Below are 15,289 nucleotides of genomic sequence, written 5' to 3'. Positions count from 1 at the left end.
CGCCGGTAAATACATTGTCACTCGGTGCAAGAGCGACGGGCGGAGCTCCGCAACTTGCGAAGCCCCTTCAAGCCCAGCCGGAGTCTCTCTTCCTCCTCCTCCCCCACCCACCCACCCACCCTCCGCCCGGCTCGGGTGCTTGCGGAGGCCAATCTGGGAGGTGGGGTGGGGGTGGAGCGGGAGGATCTCTGGCGGGCCGTCGCCAGCTAGCCCCGAGCCGCGTAATGGCCCGGGGAGTGGGGGGGAGAAAGTGGTGGGGGTGGACTGTGGCACCCCTCCTTCTGGGCAGCGGGGCGGGGGCGGCAATTTGCTCCTCCGCTTCTCCCTCCCTCTTTGAAAGACCGAGAGGGCTGTGCTTGGGGCGGGCGGGGTGTCCTCTGGAAGTTCCTGATGGGACCCCGCTGGGCTCCCGAGCTGCTTTCCAGGGTCCCCTTGGGAAGAAAAGGGTCCGGTGGGCGGTGGGACCTCCTCCCGCCCCCTGTCCCGTCTCGTCCCTCCTCTTGTCCCCTCCTCCCCTCCCCGCTTAGAGAGAAAGATCCGCCTCCCGGCACCGAGCTGCCACCGGCGCCGCGTCTCCCGGCCAGCGCACGCTTGTGACTTGGGAACCGGCCAAGCGACTTTAAAACCGAGCGGAGGCCAGAGATAGCCGGAATTACCCTCCACACCACACACACACACACACACACACACACACACACACACAGAGAGAGAGAGAGAGAGAGAGGAGGGAGAGTTGGCAGCTGTCCATCCCCACCCTTGGAGTCCCGATGGCACGACGGGGCTGTCACAAAGAAAGGGAGAGGAATTGAGTGCCAGCCTGAGAAAGCGAAGCTGCCTCTCTAAAGCATTTTGGTGGCTTTGTAAGTTTGGGGGAAAGGGCGGGGTGTCAATCAAGAATTATATCCAGAATACCCCAAGTGTTACAACTTACCGTATTTGCTGGCGTATGAGATGACTATTTTGCCCTGAAAAACATGCCTCCAAGTGGGGGGTCGTCTTATACGGCGAGTATATAACAAAAACTATATTTTGAGTGGAAATGTTGGGGGCTCGTCTTATACGCCCAGTCGTCTTATACGCCGGCAAATACGGTACTCTGCAGAAATTATTGAAACTGTTACGAACTAAGCAAACTCATTTTACAATAACTATGCTAGCTTGCTTCAGCAGCAGGCTTGTAATCCTGCACTTCGGATTGGCCCGCGGATAAGCGAATCGTGATTGGCCGATTCTGGCTGATCTGATTGGCTGACAACGGGCCGTCTCTGATTGGACGCTTTTAGAGCGGTTAGTTCAATTTCATTGGTTGTTGTGACAGCAGCCAGCTCTATAAAAGAGCTGCTGCTGCCCTAATTGTTGCTCGGTTCTGAAGTCACTATTAAAGAGTTGAATTGAGTCACTACCGATGCCTCGTCTCCGTTATTGCGCCCACTCCTCCCGATCTAACAGAAACAATTCTCTGTTCCAGAGTAGGAAGGATTTTCTCTGGTAATATTTTATTTGGCCTCAAATAATTGCCTTATCATGTAATCCACCATCGACAGAAAAAAAAACCTTTATGCAAATATAAAGCTTTGAAGCATTTATTGTCAACTCTCAGTAACATGTGGAGAACTTCAAACAAAAGCAAGGAGTTGTTTATTATCAGCACTACTAATTATTCTTCTTCTAGATGAGAAGGATGCATTCTGGGATGCTGACTAGGATATACATTTTAAATTGCCTACTTTTTAATATATTTATTATAAAAGGTACTGCATGTCTTTTTATCACATTAACAAGCAGTTTCTTCATTCTTCTCCCTGTGGCATATTATCCAGTTACAAATAACAATGTAATATATAATCCTGAAAAGTTGCCAAATCATTCAGACATTCTTTTCTTTAAAGAAGAAAAATATGAGGTATGGAATAGGAAATTGCTAGAGCTACTGCTAGTGCACAAGGGCAATTAATGAAGGAAAAAGACAATGCTTTGGCATCCTGAGGGCTGAATGAATGTGCATCCTTTTATAATGTATTAAGAGTCTGACATCCTCATTACTCTATAAGGTTTATTTATAAAGATATACCAAATTACTATTTCAACAGTTTCCTTGTCAATTCTCAAGAGGGATATAAAGAGCCTTAGTATTTCTTGCAAAGTTGTTATACTCCCTATTTTTTCCATTCCAGCTTAGACTTTTATGCTATGCATGAAAGTGCATACTTTCATTCAGTGCCTTCCCTGGACTCTTGTTAAAGAAGAATGCGGAGTAATATCCATCCATCAGTGGCCATTCCAGTTCCCACTGCAAACACTTCACCAGAACACCAGAACTGTATCAGCCACCAGAAGCCTTCTTTGGCCACTAAATTACAATCACAGCTATCAACAACTGTTTAGTCAAGATTTAAGAAGTCTAGTCTCTAAATCAGTAGCTGTTAAAAGTTACAGAGTAGGAAAGAATCCCTGTACAGTAATTCAGACTCAACTTAATTCATATACTGTATTATGCTACAAATTACATTTCTATTGATTAAACAAACAATAGATGTACCGATGTTGTAGCAATAATATGGGAAAGAGTCAGGGACAGAAAACCTATGAGCAAAGGAAAATAATTTATACATCATTTAGGTTTTGGTTAATCTAGGTCTAGATTACATGTACAAAAATGTACTATTTATGTACATATAGGCAATAATCTGAAAGCCCTTTATAATGATAGATCACAGTAAAAATTTGAGCTCCTGCTCATTATGACATATTCATTCATTTAATTTATTTATTTAGCATATATTTTTATTTAGCAGTGGAACTTCAAATATGGAAGTTAAAAGTGTATGGCCAGGAAAAAAAAAGGATAGGTAGGTAGGTAGATAGATAAATTTTATGACCAATGTGCACATTTATAACAACAAAAATATGAAAATGATTAAGATGTGGTCAGTTTCAGGCCACAGCAGTAAGGGGGGCAGAGGAATCCAATCAACTAATTAAGGTCACAAAGTTCAGTTGTGGTTAGGACTTTTTAGGGATGTCCTGAGCAGCAAAGCAGCTCAAGAATGAGAAACTTTCTTTAAATAATATTTCCCATCTGCAAGGCAACAGAGCTTTCAGTCAAGGGGTTTGTTTACCATGTTACTTAGGGACTTAGGGAGGGTATGAAGCACTGAAATTTCTAATGCTTGGTGTGACTTCTGACAATATCTCCTTTAGATACTATCCAGAAAGGCAGGCAGAGAAATGTTAAAATTAGTCCTATATTTTACATTGCAGATTTTATGCTTAGATTCAAATCTTCTATTTTAAACTAAAAAGGTATCAACTTATTTAATTTTTAAATATTTAAATTCTGTGCATGTGACATATAACAAAGTATAATTCAATTTTCAAGTAAACAATTTATACACGTGGAAGAACTGTTGATTCTAAAACTAAAGCATGTGTTCTGTCACTAGCTTATTAACATTTTGGACTGACATACTTTAAAAATATAGTCATGTATAGTGTTAGCAAGAAAAAGTTGCCTAAGGATCGTTTCCCTCACAGGATCATTAATAAGTATTAATAAATATTTAATGCACTTATGTGCTATATATTAACTATTTGTTTGCATGTGTTATCTTGTAACACAAAAATATTTTGTAATTTTTTGTTAAAAAAAGTAATATTTCAAAATACTTGATATATATTTGTGGGATGCTCTTCACTTCACATAGCAATGAGCACTTTCTCTAGCACACAGGTGTCAAACTTGATCATGTCATGTGATGTATCGCAACGTATCGTGACTTTTTTTTGCCTTTGTAGAACTGGAGTGGGCGTGGCCTGCATGTGACACATCCTGCTTGACACCCCTGCTCTAGCAGTAGGAAGGGGTCTTCGTATTCTTCAACTGTATTCCTAAAAATATGTATGCATGAATGCAAGTATTTAATTTCATGAGATAAATGAACAAAAAAGCTTGAATGCTTGCTAATAATAAGACAGGAAGTTTGGTTATTTCCGTTATTTGTTATTTTACCATGTATGTTAATAGAATTAACATATCATGTATGGTAATAGAATTGCATATTTATTTTTCCTTTAAAAATAGGAAAAAGTATTTGATAGAATTTAATGCAATGGAAGTTACTTTTTATTAGCTTTGCTTATGAAGTAATTTTAAATCATTAGCATTGTTGATATTTTGGTAAAAGAAATACAGATATATTACAATTAATAGAAATCTAAAATAATGACAGAAACAAGGGGTATACACAGTTTAAAAAGTACAATCATGTAAGTCAATTTAAGGATGTTCAATTTTAGGTAACCATTTCTACTAATTGTTTAATTTTTCTCTATAATATGATTTCAGTCAAGCATTTATTTATTTAACTTTTATATCCAAGTCAAATTATTAAGATGAAAAAGCAAAGTGAGAGGTCATCACTTCAAAAACAGGGAAATGAGAAACTCAAACTCATAAAATATGGAGGACCATGGTAAATGTTGTATTTCTCTAGAATTCTTCCAAAAATTAATGAAACAAGCAATCTTAAGATTAGTTTTCTGTATTCTTTCCCTACTACCTGACAATAAGTAACAGAAATCATGCCATATGTCTTATCTCAGAGGTGTCAAACTGGCGGCCCATGGGCCAGATGTACCATGCACAGGGCACACCCACCCCAGCTCGGAGAATGGGAAAATGTCATGAAACATCATGTGACAGCAATGTGATGTGGCAACTTTACCCATGTCTTGGCTGGTCATCAATTACAGGTGATACTCACTTAACAAACATTTGTTCAGTAATGATTTAAACTTACCAACAGTGCTGAGTGACTGGTACTTATGACCAGTTGTCAAAGTTCTGACCAGGGTCACATGATCACCATTTGCCAGCTTCACTGCTGGCTTCCAACAAGCAAAGCAAATGGGAAAGCTGGTAGGAGACCACAAGTGGTGACCACATGACATTGTACTTGACAATGATGTGAGATCCACTTCATGAGAGCAACCAGAAGTGTTCAAAAATGCTGTCCCCAAGTACCACAGCGGTGTGGCATTTTACTTTATGACCATCTTGCTTAGCAATAGAAATTCTGGAGCCAATTGCAGTTGTTAACCAAGGACTATTTATGCTACAGATCCATCCACCAAACTGACAATGAACACTTTGCTCCATTTCCTAATTCCATATTGCAGTTTAACTCCACCAATAATTACTTAGCCTAAAATAAAAAAAGATGACCAATGAAATTTTGAGCAACATGACTGCCCTCTGCTAAGTTCACATGCCTCAACCAAGAAATCGCGTTACATCCAAATCCCAGAAACAGCATGAAGAACAAAAAAGAAAAGAAAACCAAGTGAATGAATTCTGCTTTCTGGTTCCTTCTTTTACAAATCTGGAGAGTTTCATATCTTCTCCCCAAGAACTGAGTCATTATAGTTCTGTTGTGTGTTCCTCCTCCTTCTAATCCTTTTATTAAAACAGATTATTATCAATTTTTATGCTAATAAATTGAAATATAGTTCTTACAGTACTTGGCATTTTTTTTCTATGCTGATTCAGGACATTTCTGACTTTCTTTAGTAGAGTTCATGACAATTTAATCCAGCTCAAAACCAAGGCCTGCAATCAGCATTGTTCTGCTTCTGTTCAGAAACTGCAGCATGGTCTTTGCCTTTAATAAACAACTTAATAATCAGTCTATTAAATTTCACACTTATTAAATGTCTGTAGTAAAATTGCAAGATTTTATTAACTGCAATGAGAAAAACAGTTATTGCAGGCAAATTAACTCTATTGCAAAATTAAAACTATTAAATATGTGAGATGTAAAGGTTGAAATGAAATTGCATTTAACATGCATGGAAATTAAATAATTATAAAGCATATTAATCTTCAACATACCAAAAATGCCCATTATTTATAGCAATGGAACATAAAAAATATTTAATTGTAGCTAAACTATACTAAGTCAGCTTAAAATATGAATTAATATTGAATCTCACTGAACTTGTACTACTTTCAAGCTATTTGCTGATTTAAACTGTTAGTAATTAAGACATCAAAGGATGCACAAGAATAGCATTCTTTCATTATTCCATTCAATTATATTTTTTGAGATGGGATATATTCATGTATTCATTAGCGCACAAACATATTTACGAGAAGTGTCAGACAAACCAACATGATTTAAGTAAGAGATCTTAATTTTAGTTTAAGATAAATAGAGATTTTTGGAACCTATAGTGGGATTTTCCCAGCTTATTAGTTCCTCAACTTCTAGTGTGACTTAATATTTCTGAGGTAATCTTTCAACTGATTTTCTTACAATCTCTCATGCCTCATTTCATATTTACAACAATAGCCTTGACAGTTAGATTAGGTTGAAAGACAGCTAACAGTCTTTAGTTGGCAAAATTGCCCCATGATTGATTTTTTTTTTCTCTCATCAACCAAGCCATCCACTGGAATAGGAGTGAACAATACTGGTGATTCTTCCTGTCCCTGCAGACTGTATACTGGACATAGGAGACCACAAACATTGTTCTCCCTAATTCATTGGCAGTTACCTTACATTAAGACCAATGTGCAACTACTGGGATTAATCCTATCTTGTTTCCACAACACTTATTACACGACATTTACTTTAATCCTTCATGACATCCAGCTCATTTTATTTGTTATCTATACCTCATACATTAATATAGAGACACTTAAATAATGAATTTGATTCCTTTTGTTCCCCTTCCCTTTTTTGTTCTGCCTGTATTTACTCCTCCATTGTTGAACTTGTAATTTCCAAAGCACTTCCACTTTGCTGAACAAGCCTGCTGTTCAGATTAATCAGCTACAGCTACAAATCTATTTTCTCTCCTTACTGAGATAAATTCCATCTTTGCAAAGCAGCCCTTCCTCCTGAAAGTTTATACACTTACTGAAATACTGAAACCTCTATTGCAACCAGGAATTAACATGATACATGGTCCTTTCTTTTGCTGAACTGAAATGAATATTATTTGATGAAAACCAACATGGATTTGTCCATATAGATGAGTCTTGTCAGACTTTCTGTCACATCTTGGAGTCAGGCACCTGAGAGATAATACACATGTCGAGATGGAATACCTAGATGACAAATGGGAACACCTGTAGTTCTCAAGAAGGCATAACTTATGAATTTCTTCCTCTGGGTGATTGGTGATGGATCTACATGAATCAGTTGGCAGCGCCTCAACTGTAAGAGTCTTCTGTAGCTCATGCATATTTCTAAAAGCTTCTTTAAAGTCTGGATTTTTTTAAAAAAAAATATTTTATGTCAACAAGTTTTCAAAATCTAGATACAAGAATTGGGTGCCAAGATGTACAGTAATGTTGATGTAGTCTCTTTTTGCAAGCCACCTTCTTTCTCATCCTTAGAAGATGTAAACATTATTGATCATCTGCTTTTGGAAAGCAATAGAATCCACATATCTTCCCCTTGACAAGTGAGCTGTACATATAATATTCCAGCCTCCTGTTTATCAATCTTTATATTAAGGACTTCCACAAGCTTGATATTTAATAGCCTTTTTTCTTCTCTGGGAACAAAAAAAACATGGCACTTCTGTTGTAGGCAACTGCCAAAATCTCATTCCTGGCCAGGATGTCTTCTATATTCACTGGACAAAGAAGGAAAAGAGGGAAAAGCAAATATATTTCTTTCTTTCCCAGAATACATTAAGACAACTGATGTGCAATTGATCATCTGTTGAGTCAAATGTTAGGCAACTGGCTTGAGGTGATCAGATGAATTCCAATTCCTCTCCTGCTCAACTGCTTTCCATAATGCACCAGGAATATGCAGATGAACTTCTGAAAAACAGTTCAGTTAAGAAATGACACAGAAACATATTTAATATGTACTAAGATGATCGGTTATTTATTGAGCGTTCCTAGTTGGGCATAAATGACGTTTTTGTTAAAACCTAAGGTGCTGTGTAAAATATAATATGATTCAAATTGCCAAGTTAATTGGTTTGAATGGTCTTTTGTTTATCTTCATATGAGCCCATTTCCACACTAAATTTGCACATTGGAAAGCAACCTAAAGCAACAGCTTTTCTATAAATATATTCAGTGGTTAATCTACAGGACCAAATAGCTGCACACATTTATCACTCAGTCAATTCACTTTAAAATATTGGTTTTCTTCAGTGAAAAATCATAAATTTCTTTCCCCATAACTTTCAGTGTTGCAAATGTATGTTCTATAGAGAAAAATCTGTATTTACTTTATTTAAAAAGTTATTCTGACAAGGGTTAGGGTTTCATTATTGTTTGTATTATACACCCCAAATTAAATGCAGATGTGTTAAAGCTGAAATTAAAATAATAGATTAAAAGGTGTTTTTGTACAATGTCTACCTTCCAGATTTTAATTAAAAAACAATAGGCTCCTCAATTCAGTACAAAGTATATTTCAGAAATCCAGAAAAAACTACAGAGCAGGTTTAAGTTATTCTCAGTTGACATCAAAGCAACTGTAGGCATTTTTCCCCCAGATAAACTCAAGTTATGGATCATATAGAGGAATATAGTCTCTGAAGTAACCTGCATCCAGTTGTATGCAGTTTGAATAATAATGATCAGTACTTGCATTTTGAGAGACAGTTTAGTGGCAGCGGTGGCAAACCTTTTTCGGCTCCCGTGCCAATAATTGTGCGTACACTTGTGCGCTCGCCAAACCCAGAAGGCAATGCATCAGGGGCGGGATTCAAATTTTTTAACAACCGGTTCTGTGCGCGTGGCTTAGTTGGTGGGCATGGCTTGGTGGTCATGTGACTGGAAGGACATGGCTTGGTGGTCATGTTATCACTCACATTGAGGCATGCCTCTCCTCACCTGGCCTCTCATGACTGTGGGGATGCTACAACAGTCGTAAGTGTGAAAAATGGTCATACGTCACTTTTTTCAGTACCATTGTAACTTTGAATGGTCACTCCACACAAACAAAGTACCAGCAAAGGAGGGGAAAAAAACTCCAGAGAAGTTCCTAAGACAGGAAGTCTAATCCTGCCAAGAATATAATAAGGGTTAACGGAGAGGCAATTTCTGTAAGCAACACCAGAATGTTTCCTTCTTGTCTTCCTTACAGGATTAGGCCAGTAATTTCTTCTAACAACTGGTTCTCCGAACTGCTTAGAATGTTAATAACTGGTTCTAGAGAATAGGTGCGAACTGGTAGAATCCCACCCCTGCAATGCGTGCTGGCCACCCCACACCCCTGCACACTCCACCCCTGCACACTCAATCCCTTTGCTGCGCATCTGCACCTGCACGCATGCGATTCCCCTTGCCATGCACCAAGCGCCTGCGCATGCACACATGATCACCCCCATGCACCACACATCTGTGCCTGTGCGCATGATCACCCCTGCACGCCATCCATCCGTGGATGGGATCCCTTCGCGCACCACGCATCTCTGCACATGTGCCCGCAATTTCCCAGTGCATGCTGTGCATCTCTGTGCATGCGCGTGTGTCTCCTGCATGCCCCCCGTGCATGCGTGCCAGATACCCAACAATCAACTGTTGGGCGGTGGCGGTGTGCGTGCATGTGCAATGGGGCTCTTCCAGGCAAGCTCTTGCATGCCGGGGAAAATGTCTCTGCATACAACTTCCGGCACATGTGGCATAAGTTCACCATCATGGATAGAGGGGTTAAGGCATCAGGTTAGAAACTGGGAAACCCCAAGTTTTAGACTCTAACACAGCTATGTGTCTGTGGGCCAGTTATTTTCTCTCAACCCTAAGAAGAAGGCAGTGGAAAACCACTTCTGAAATTGCTGCCCAGAAAACGAAGCAATGACTTGAATGCACAGAAAACTGAACTGAAAATGAACACACACAAAAATCCCTTTTATTTTACCTAGAAACAAAGTAGTAATCAATGCAAATCAGTTACTTTAGATGTAATACTATTTCTGAGTTCTTTCACAAATCAGCATATCAGCTAAGTTTTATGCTAATAGGTTTCTAAAGTAAATGCAACACTCAATGTAGAAAGAGCTGCAATAGTCAGATCTTGATGTCCCAAGCAAGCGTATCGCAGATTTTTCTTTCCAGGAAAGAACAGTAAAGCAAAGTGAATATAATGTGTTCCTTGTCATTGCCTTAATTTGTAAAACCTGAGTCATCCAGAAGTACACCAACCATAATTCTTGTGTCAACTCATAAAGCCTGTTTTCAAGTTGCCATAAGCTAGGGGAGAGGGGGGGACACATAAGTACATTCCACACTTATCTTACAAAAATTGTAGCTAGGCTACCGGATCTTCTGCCTGAAAATCCTTCATTGGAGAATGTGATTGATGACACCCAGCCCACGAACGTGTTTCATTGGAGAATCTGATTTATGACACACCCATGGGAGAGGGGGGAACAGGGTCACAGGTGACCATAAATTACGTGTGGCAGAGTTGGCTTCAACTGGGATAATGTCAACATGTTACTCCTAATAAATCTTTTGGGTTCTTTTGAAGCTTGGCTCGAGGCTCATGATTTAATTAGAACAATCGCCAGAACCCTGACATCTTGCTTCTTTCAACCATATTCGAAACAGGGAGACATACCACCTTTCTGCATTTATAATGCCTTACAATAAGCAATTCTGGCATTTCTGGATTCAATTGCTTTTTATTATTTACCTTCACACTCATTACTTTCTGAACACACTCAAAAGAGCCACATCGTTACTTAATGAATACCAGCCTCCTGTTAAGACCAACTCCAAGTCCATATTGAAAAGCACTGGAAACATAATGGAATTCTAACAGTTTCAAGGAATAGTCAATAAAATATTGGAGCTAAGCACGTCCACTGTTTTCTAATTTTTTCCAGGGAATATAGAAAGTCTCCAAAATAATATTAAATAATTAAAATAATATTAAAATAAAGTTAGAACACACCTACCTCAAGACAGATTCTTAAATGTTCTAGAAAATTCTCATATAAAATTTCTATAGTGCGCAAGGAAAACAAAAAAGAGTCTTAAAGGAGAAATGATTAAAAAATAATGATTTTCTAATTACTAAACTGAAAAAAAATGACTCAGAAAGTGCTGAATATTCAGATTCCAGTAGTAATAAAATGTTTTATACTTAAGAAAGAAGCATCTCTTCCAATCTTTGATGAGGCATTCAAATCTTCAAGCATTTGTATCTTGAATATGCAGAAATATATTTAAAGGATTGTTGTATCCTCAAATGTTGAATAAACAAATAATGAAGAATAAAATAAAACACTTTTACAAAATATGTTTCTAATCTCAACTCTGCTGTCAGCCTTCAAGATTTTCTCCCTTTGCATTGCATCTTTCGGCTGTCATAAGTAACGGGGGGAGGAGGGGGGATAAGTATGGGAAGTGAGCTGGAGGTGTCACAATCTAATACTGTATAAACTGAAGGTGGGGAGAGCACATTCTTGCTTAGGTTTCTATTTCTTGCTTAGCTTTCTCTTCTATGCGCAGCTGCAAACCTTTATCAAACTATGCCAAGGTCAACGGACAGAAGACTCATCACCACCTGAAGATGTCCACATGATGATATTCACAACTTTTAATTGGAAGAACCATTTGAACTATTGGGGGTGGGAACATTGCCATCACTTTGTATATGTGATTTACGCGCTTATTTCCTCAGATTCAGAATTCTTTTGTTGCTACCACTTGATTTCCAGTAAAATATATCTTTTCTCTAATTAAGAGTCTTAAGTATTTCTTTCTTGGATTTTGAATGGAGCAGCAGCTGACATTTGCTTAAAGATAATTTTTTTTTTATTAATCTTAACTAAAATCCAATATTTTGCCATGCTTAAGAAATCTGCAAGTAAAATATAAGAATATTGGCCTTGTAAACTGCAACTAAAATATTTTTATTGTAACTATATACATTCCCTATTGAAAAGAAAGAAAGAAAAGATGCAGAAAGAAAAACATTAAGTAGAATAAGTAACTGTCACAATTATTCAATATCAGAAGAACTCCAACACTTGATCTTAGCCAAAAGGCTGAAAAGCAGCACCAGAAGGAAAGAAATCTGAGAATCATACCTGATGCTTCTTGAATTTTCATTTTCAGACCTGTAAAATAAATACATAATTTAATACTTATTAAAAATTTGCAGCAGATTCATATCTACAAGCTAATTTACAACAATGATATTTCACTCAAAAGATCAGTTTTTTACAGTAGTAAAGTTGCAGTAATAAGAATGATAAGCTCTTATTGTGATAAGCTTTAAATATATGCATTTAAAAATAAATATTACAATTAAAATAGGGATGAGTACAGTTGAAGTAATACATCTGTTCTGCGATGCTTTTCATTTTGTTCTGTTTTAACAATATATATTCAACAAGACTCCTTTAGTATCTGAGTGTTAAATACAGTGTACTGCTGTCCAACTCAGTAAGTAAAACCGTAATTCCAGACAGGGTATATAAATAGCTATATATCTTTTTCCAGTGTTTAGCATGAATGGTTTGTACTACAAAAAAAAAGGATACATGGTGTAGTCTAATGAGTCTTCATTTCTTAAAAATGACATTGTTTCTTAAAAGTTGATTAAACACGGAGAGTCAATGAATGTAATTAATTATTACTATTTCCTTAATAGTATCAGACTACATATAAGAGGTATAAAAATGAATATATACAAAGCAATACTTTATGGAAAAAAACCAACCAGCTGTACATCCATCCAGCTGAATCCTCCCCCTGCCTTTTAATTAATTTTTAACATTGAATTTTAATTATCCTTGCCTGTTTTTAAATTCTATGTAATGTTTCTGTTTTATTTGTACACCATCCAGAGTCCCCATATAAGGAGATGGGTGGTTTCAAAATCGGATGGATGGATGTAGATAGACAGACGATAGATAGATAGATAGATAGATAGATAGATAGATAGATAGATAGATAAATAGAGAGATAGAGAGAGAGAGAGAGAGAGAGAGGATGGATGGACGGACGGATAGATAGATAGAGATAGGTGATAAATAGATAGAAGGTAGATAGATAGATAGATAGATAGATAGATAGATAGATAGATAGATAGATAGATATAAATATAGAGATAAAGATAGAGGTGGGGGGATTGTTATAGAGATAAAATGACTGGCTTGTTGCCAAGGCCTGACATTGAGGGCTGAGAGAAATGTGACTGGCCTGAAGTCACCCAGATGGCTTTCATGCTTAAAGTGGGATTAGAATTGACAATCTCCTGGTTTCTAGCGTGGTGTCTTAACTACAAGGCCTAACTGGCTCTCCAAAAATACTTTATGCAATACTATAGTTAAAGCAATTGCAAGCAGCCTTGTTCAGTTGATGCTGTCCAAAAGGAATGAAATTCCGAGACTATCCAGCCAGTCCTAGGAATATGAGGAGCATCAAATAGAGAAAGGCAAAATTACAATGTTTGGTGTTTTCTAAGCTTCACTATTTGCTTTCTGATATTTTATTAACTTTGCTAGGTATCTTCATCAATACTATTGAGTGTAGGGTTTGCTCAGCTGCCTTCTTATATTCCGTGCTTGTCCTGCCTATGTTGGTAGGGGTGTGTTTTTCTTCTTGGCAGTACCTTGATTAGAGTATTATTTTTTTACTTGATTATTTGCCTGGTCTTAATACCTGCTTTATTTGGCTGGTGATGTCCTCTAGTCTTTTTATTTATTTATTTATTTATTTAGCTTTTTTATTGACTCTTTTGAATGGTGTATAAATGTGATTTATGTTCATGGCAGAGGTCCCCAACTCTATGGCCATGCCCACTATTATCCGGGCCACAGAAGCAGTAGGCGAGTGCATGAACACAGCTCAGCTTACGCGAGCAGCAGGCAACTGCACACGCAAAGTTCTATTTCTGTGAGTGTGTGCCTACCAGTCGTGTAAATGGAGCTACACATTCATGCACACACATCTGATTGCCCACCACTTGCATGGAACCCCCCCCCCCCATGCTGATCTACAAAGTCAGAAAGGTTGGGACCTAAGATTTATCAGCTCAGAACTTCTATAAAAGGAAACAGACCACCTATACAATATATTCCAACAAAATGGATATCCACACAAGTTTAATAAAAAGTGGCTAACTCTTAACTGAGAGCATTTGCACCAAGTCAAATTCCTTGTGTGCCCAATCACACTTGGCCAATAAAGAATTCTATTCTAACCCAATACAGCACAATCAAACAAGCTATGAAAAGGATAACACTATACATCATTAACATTTCAGAAACATCCAACAAACTATTATACACAGCATTACCATAGCACACAAATCAACTAAAGTATTCCAGAGCATCTTAAGTAAACCAAAAGATCCAATAGTCAAGAAGGAAAAACAGGAGTCATCTATAACATATAACAAAATTAAAGATTATAACAGCCACTAGGTAGGGCAGAGTGCATCCATGGACACCAACTAGCAGTCCAAAAATATGGTAAAATTGGTTAATCTCCCAACACAGAGATAGATTCAAGCATAGTTTTGACTGGGAAACTGGGCGTTGGTTCTTACCTGATCGCCCCTTCTCGGCGAGCCGCAAGGAGCATCCAGAGACTGGGATGTGCTTCCGAGTCCTCTTCTTGCAGGCTGAGCTTTAGATGAGGAAACGCTCCGCCCCTCACGTGACATCGCGGGCGCCTCCCCAGTTTTTGCGATAACGAGAAGAGAGGTTATTGATTCTTTCTAATCTACTATTGGCTCCTTGGCTGAAGAAAAAGCCCCACCAGACGGAGAAATTAGGGTGGGGCTGGATGCTCCTTGCGGCTCGCCGAGAAGGGCGTATCAGGTAAGAACCAACGCCCATTCTCCCTCGAGCCGCTCGGAGCATCCAGAGACTGGGACATACCAAAGCTGGGCTGTCCTACGGGTGGGACTCCGTCTGGCCCGAAGGCCCCTCCGGATCACTGATGACCCTCTGTAAGACCCGTCGGCCAAAGAGGCCTCCGCTGAGGCGTACGTATCTATTTTATAATGTCTGATAAACGGGGACGGAGAGGACCAGGTGGCTGCCCGACAAATGTCAGCGATGGGGGCTTGTGTGGCCCAGGCCGCCGAGGTGGCTGCACTTCTGGTGGAATGGGCGGTTATCCCACCCGGAGCGGGCAGAGAATGGGAAAGGTAGCACCTCGCAATAGTAGCCCTGATCCAGCGACTGATGGTGGAAGGGGAAACCTTAAGCCCCATTGACCTGGGTTGAAAGGATAGGAAGAGGGATTCCGACCTTCGCATGGATTGAGTGCGCTTAATATAAATACGCAAGG

At 38.7% G+C, this 15,289-nt stretch overlaps 1 protein-coding gene across 9 annotated transcripts in view; it reads right to left on the bottom strand.

Annotated features, from left to right (window-relative positions):
* IQSEC1 (IQ motif and Sec7 domain ArfGEF 1) overlaps positions 1-15,289 on the bottom strand; it is a 364,618-nt gene that overhangs the window by 282,858 nt on the left and 66,471 nt on the right. For all 9 annotated transcript variants that reach the window (XM_087954827.1, XM_087954829.1, XM_087954828.1 and 6 more), the window contains exon 2: positions 12,073-12,102. In XM_087954827.1, coding sequence (XP_087810953.1) covers positions 12,073-12,102 — 30 coding nt within the window. The remainder of the gene's footprint in view (positions 1-12,072; positions 12,103-15,289) is intronic.

The sequence above is a fragment of the Notechis scutatus genome, chromosome 2 (genome assembly GCF_049901735.1).
Source record: "Notechis scutatus isolate UNSWTSFEM ecotype Mainland chromosome 2, rNotScu1.2, whole genome shotgun sequence".
In the NCBI taxonomy this organism is placed as follows: Eukaryota; Metazoa; Chordata; class Lepidosauria; order Squamata; family Elapidae; genus Notechis; species Notechis scutatus.
Note: the sequence above shows the minus strand (reverse complement) of the source record. Positions and strands in the feature narration are given on the sequence as shown.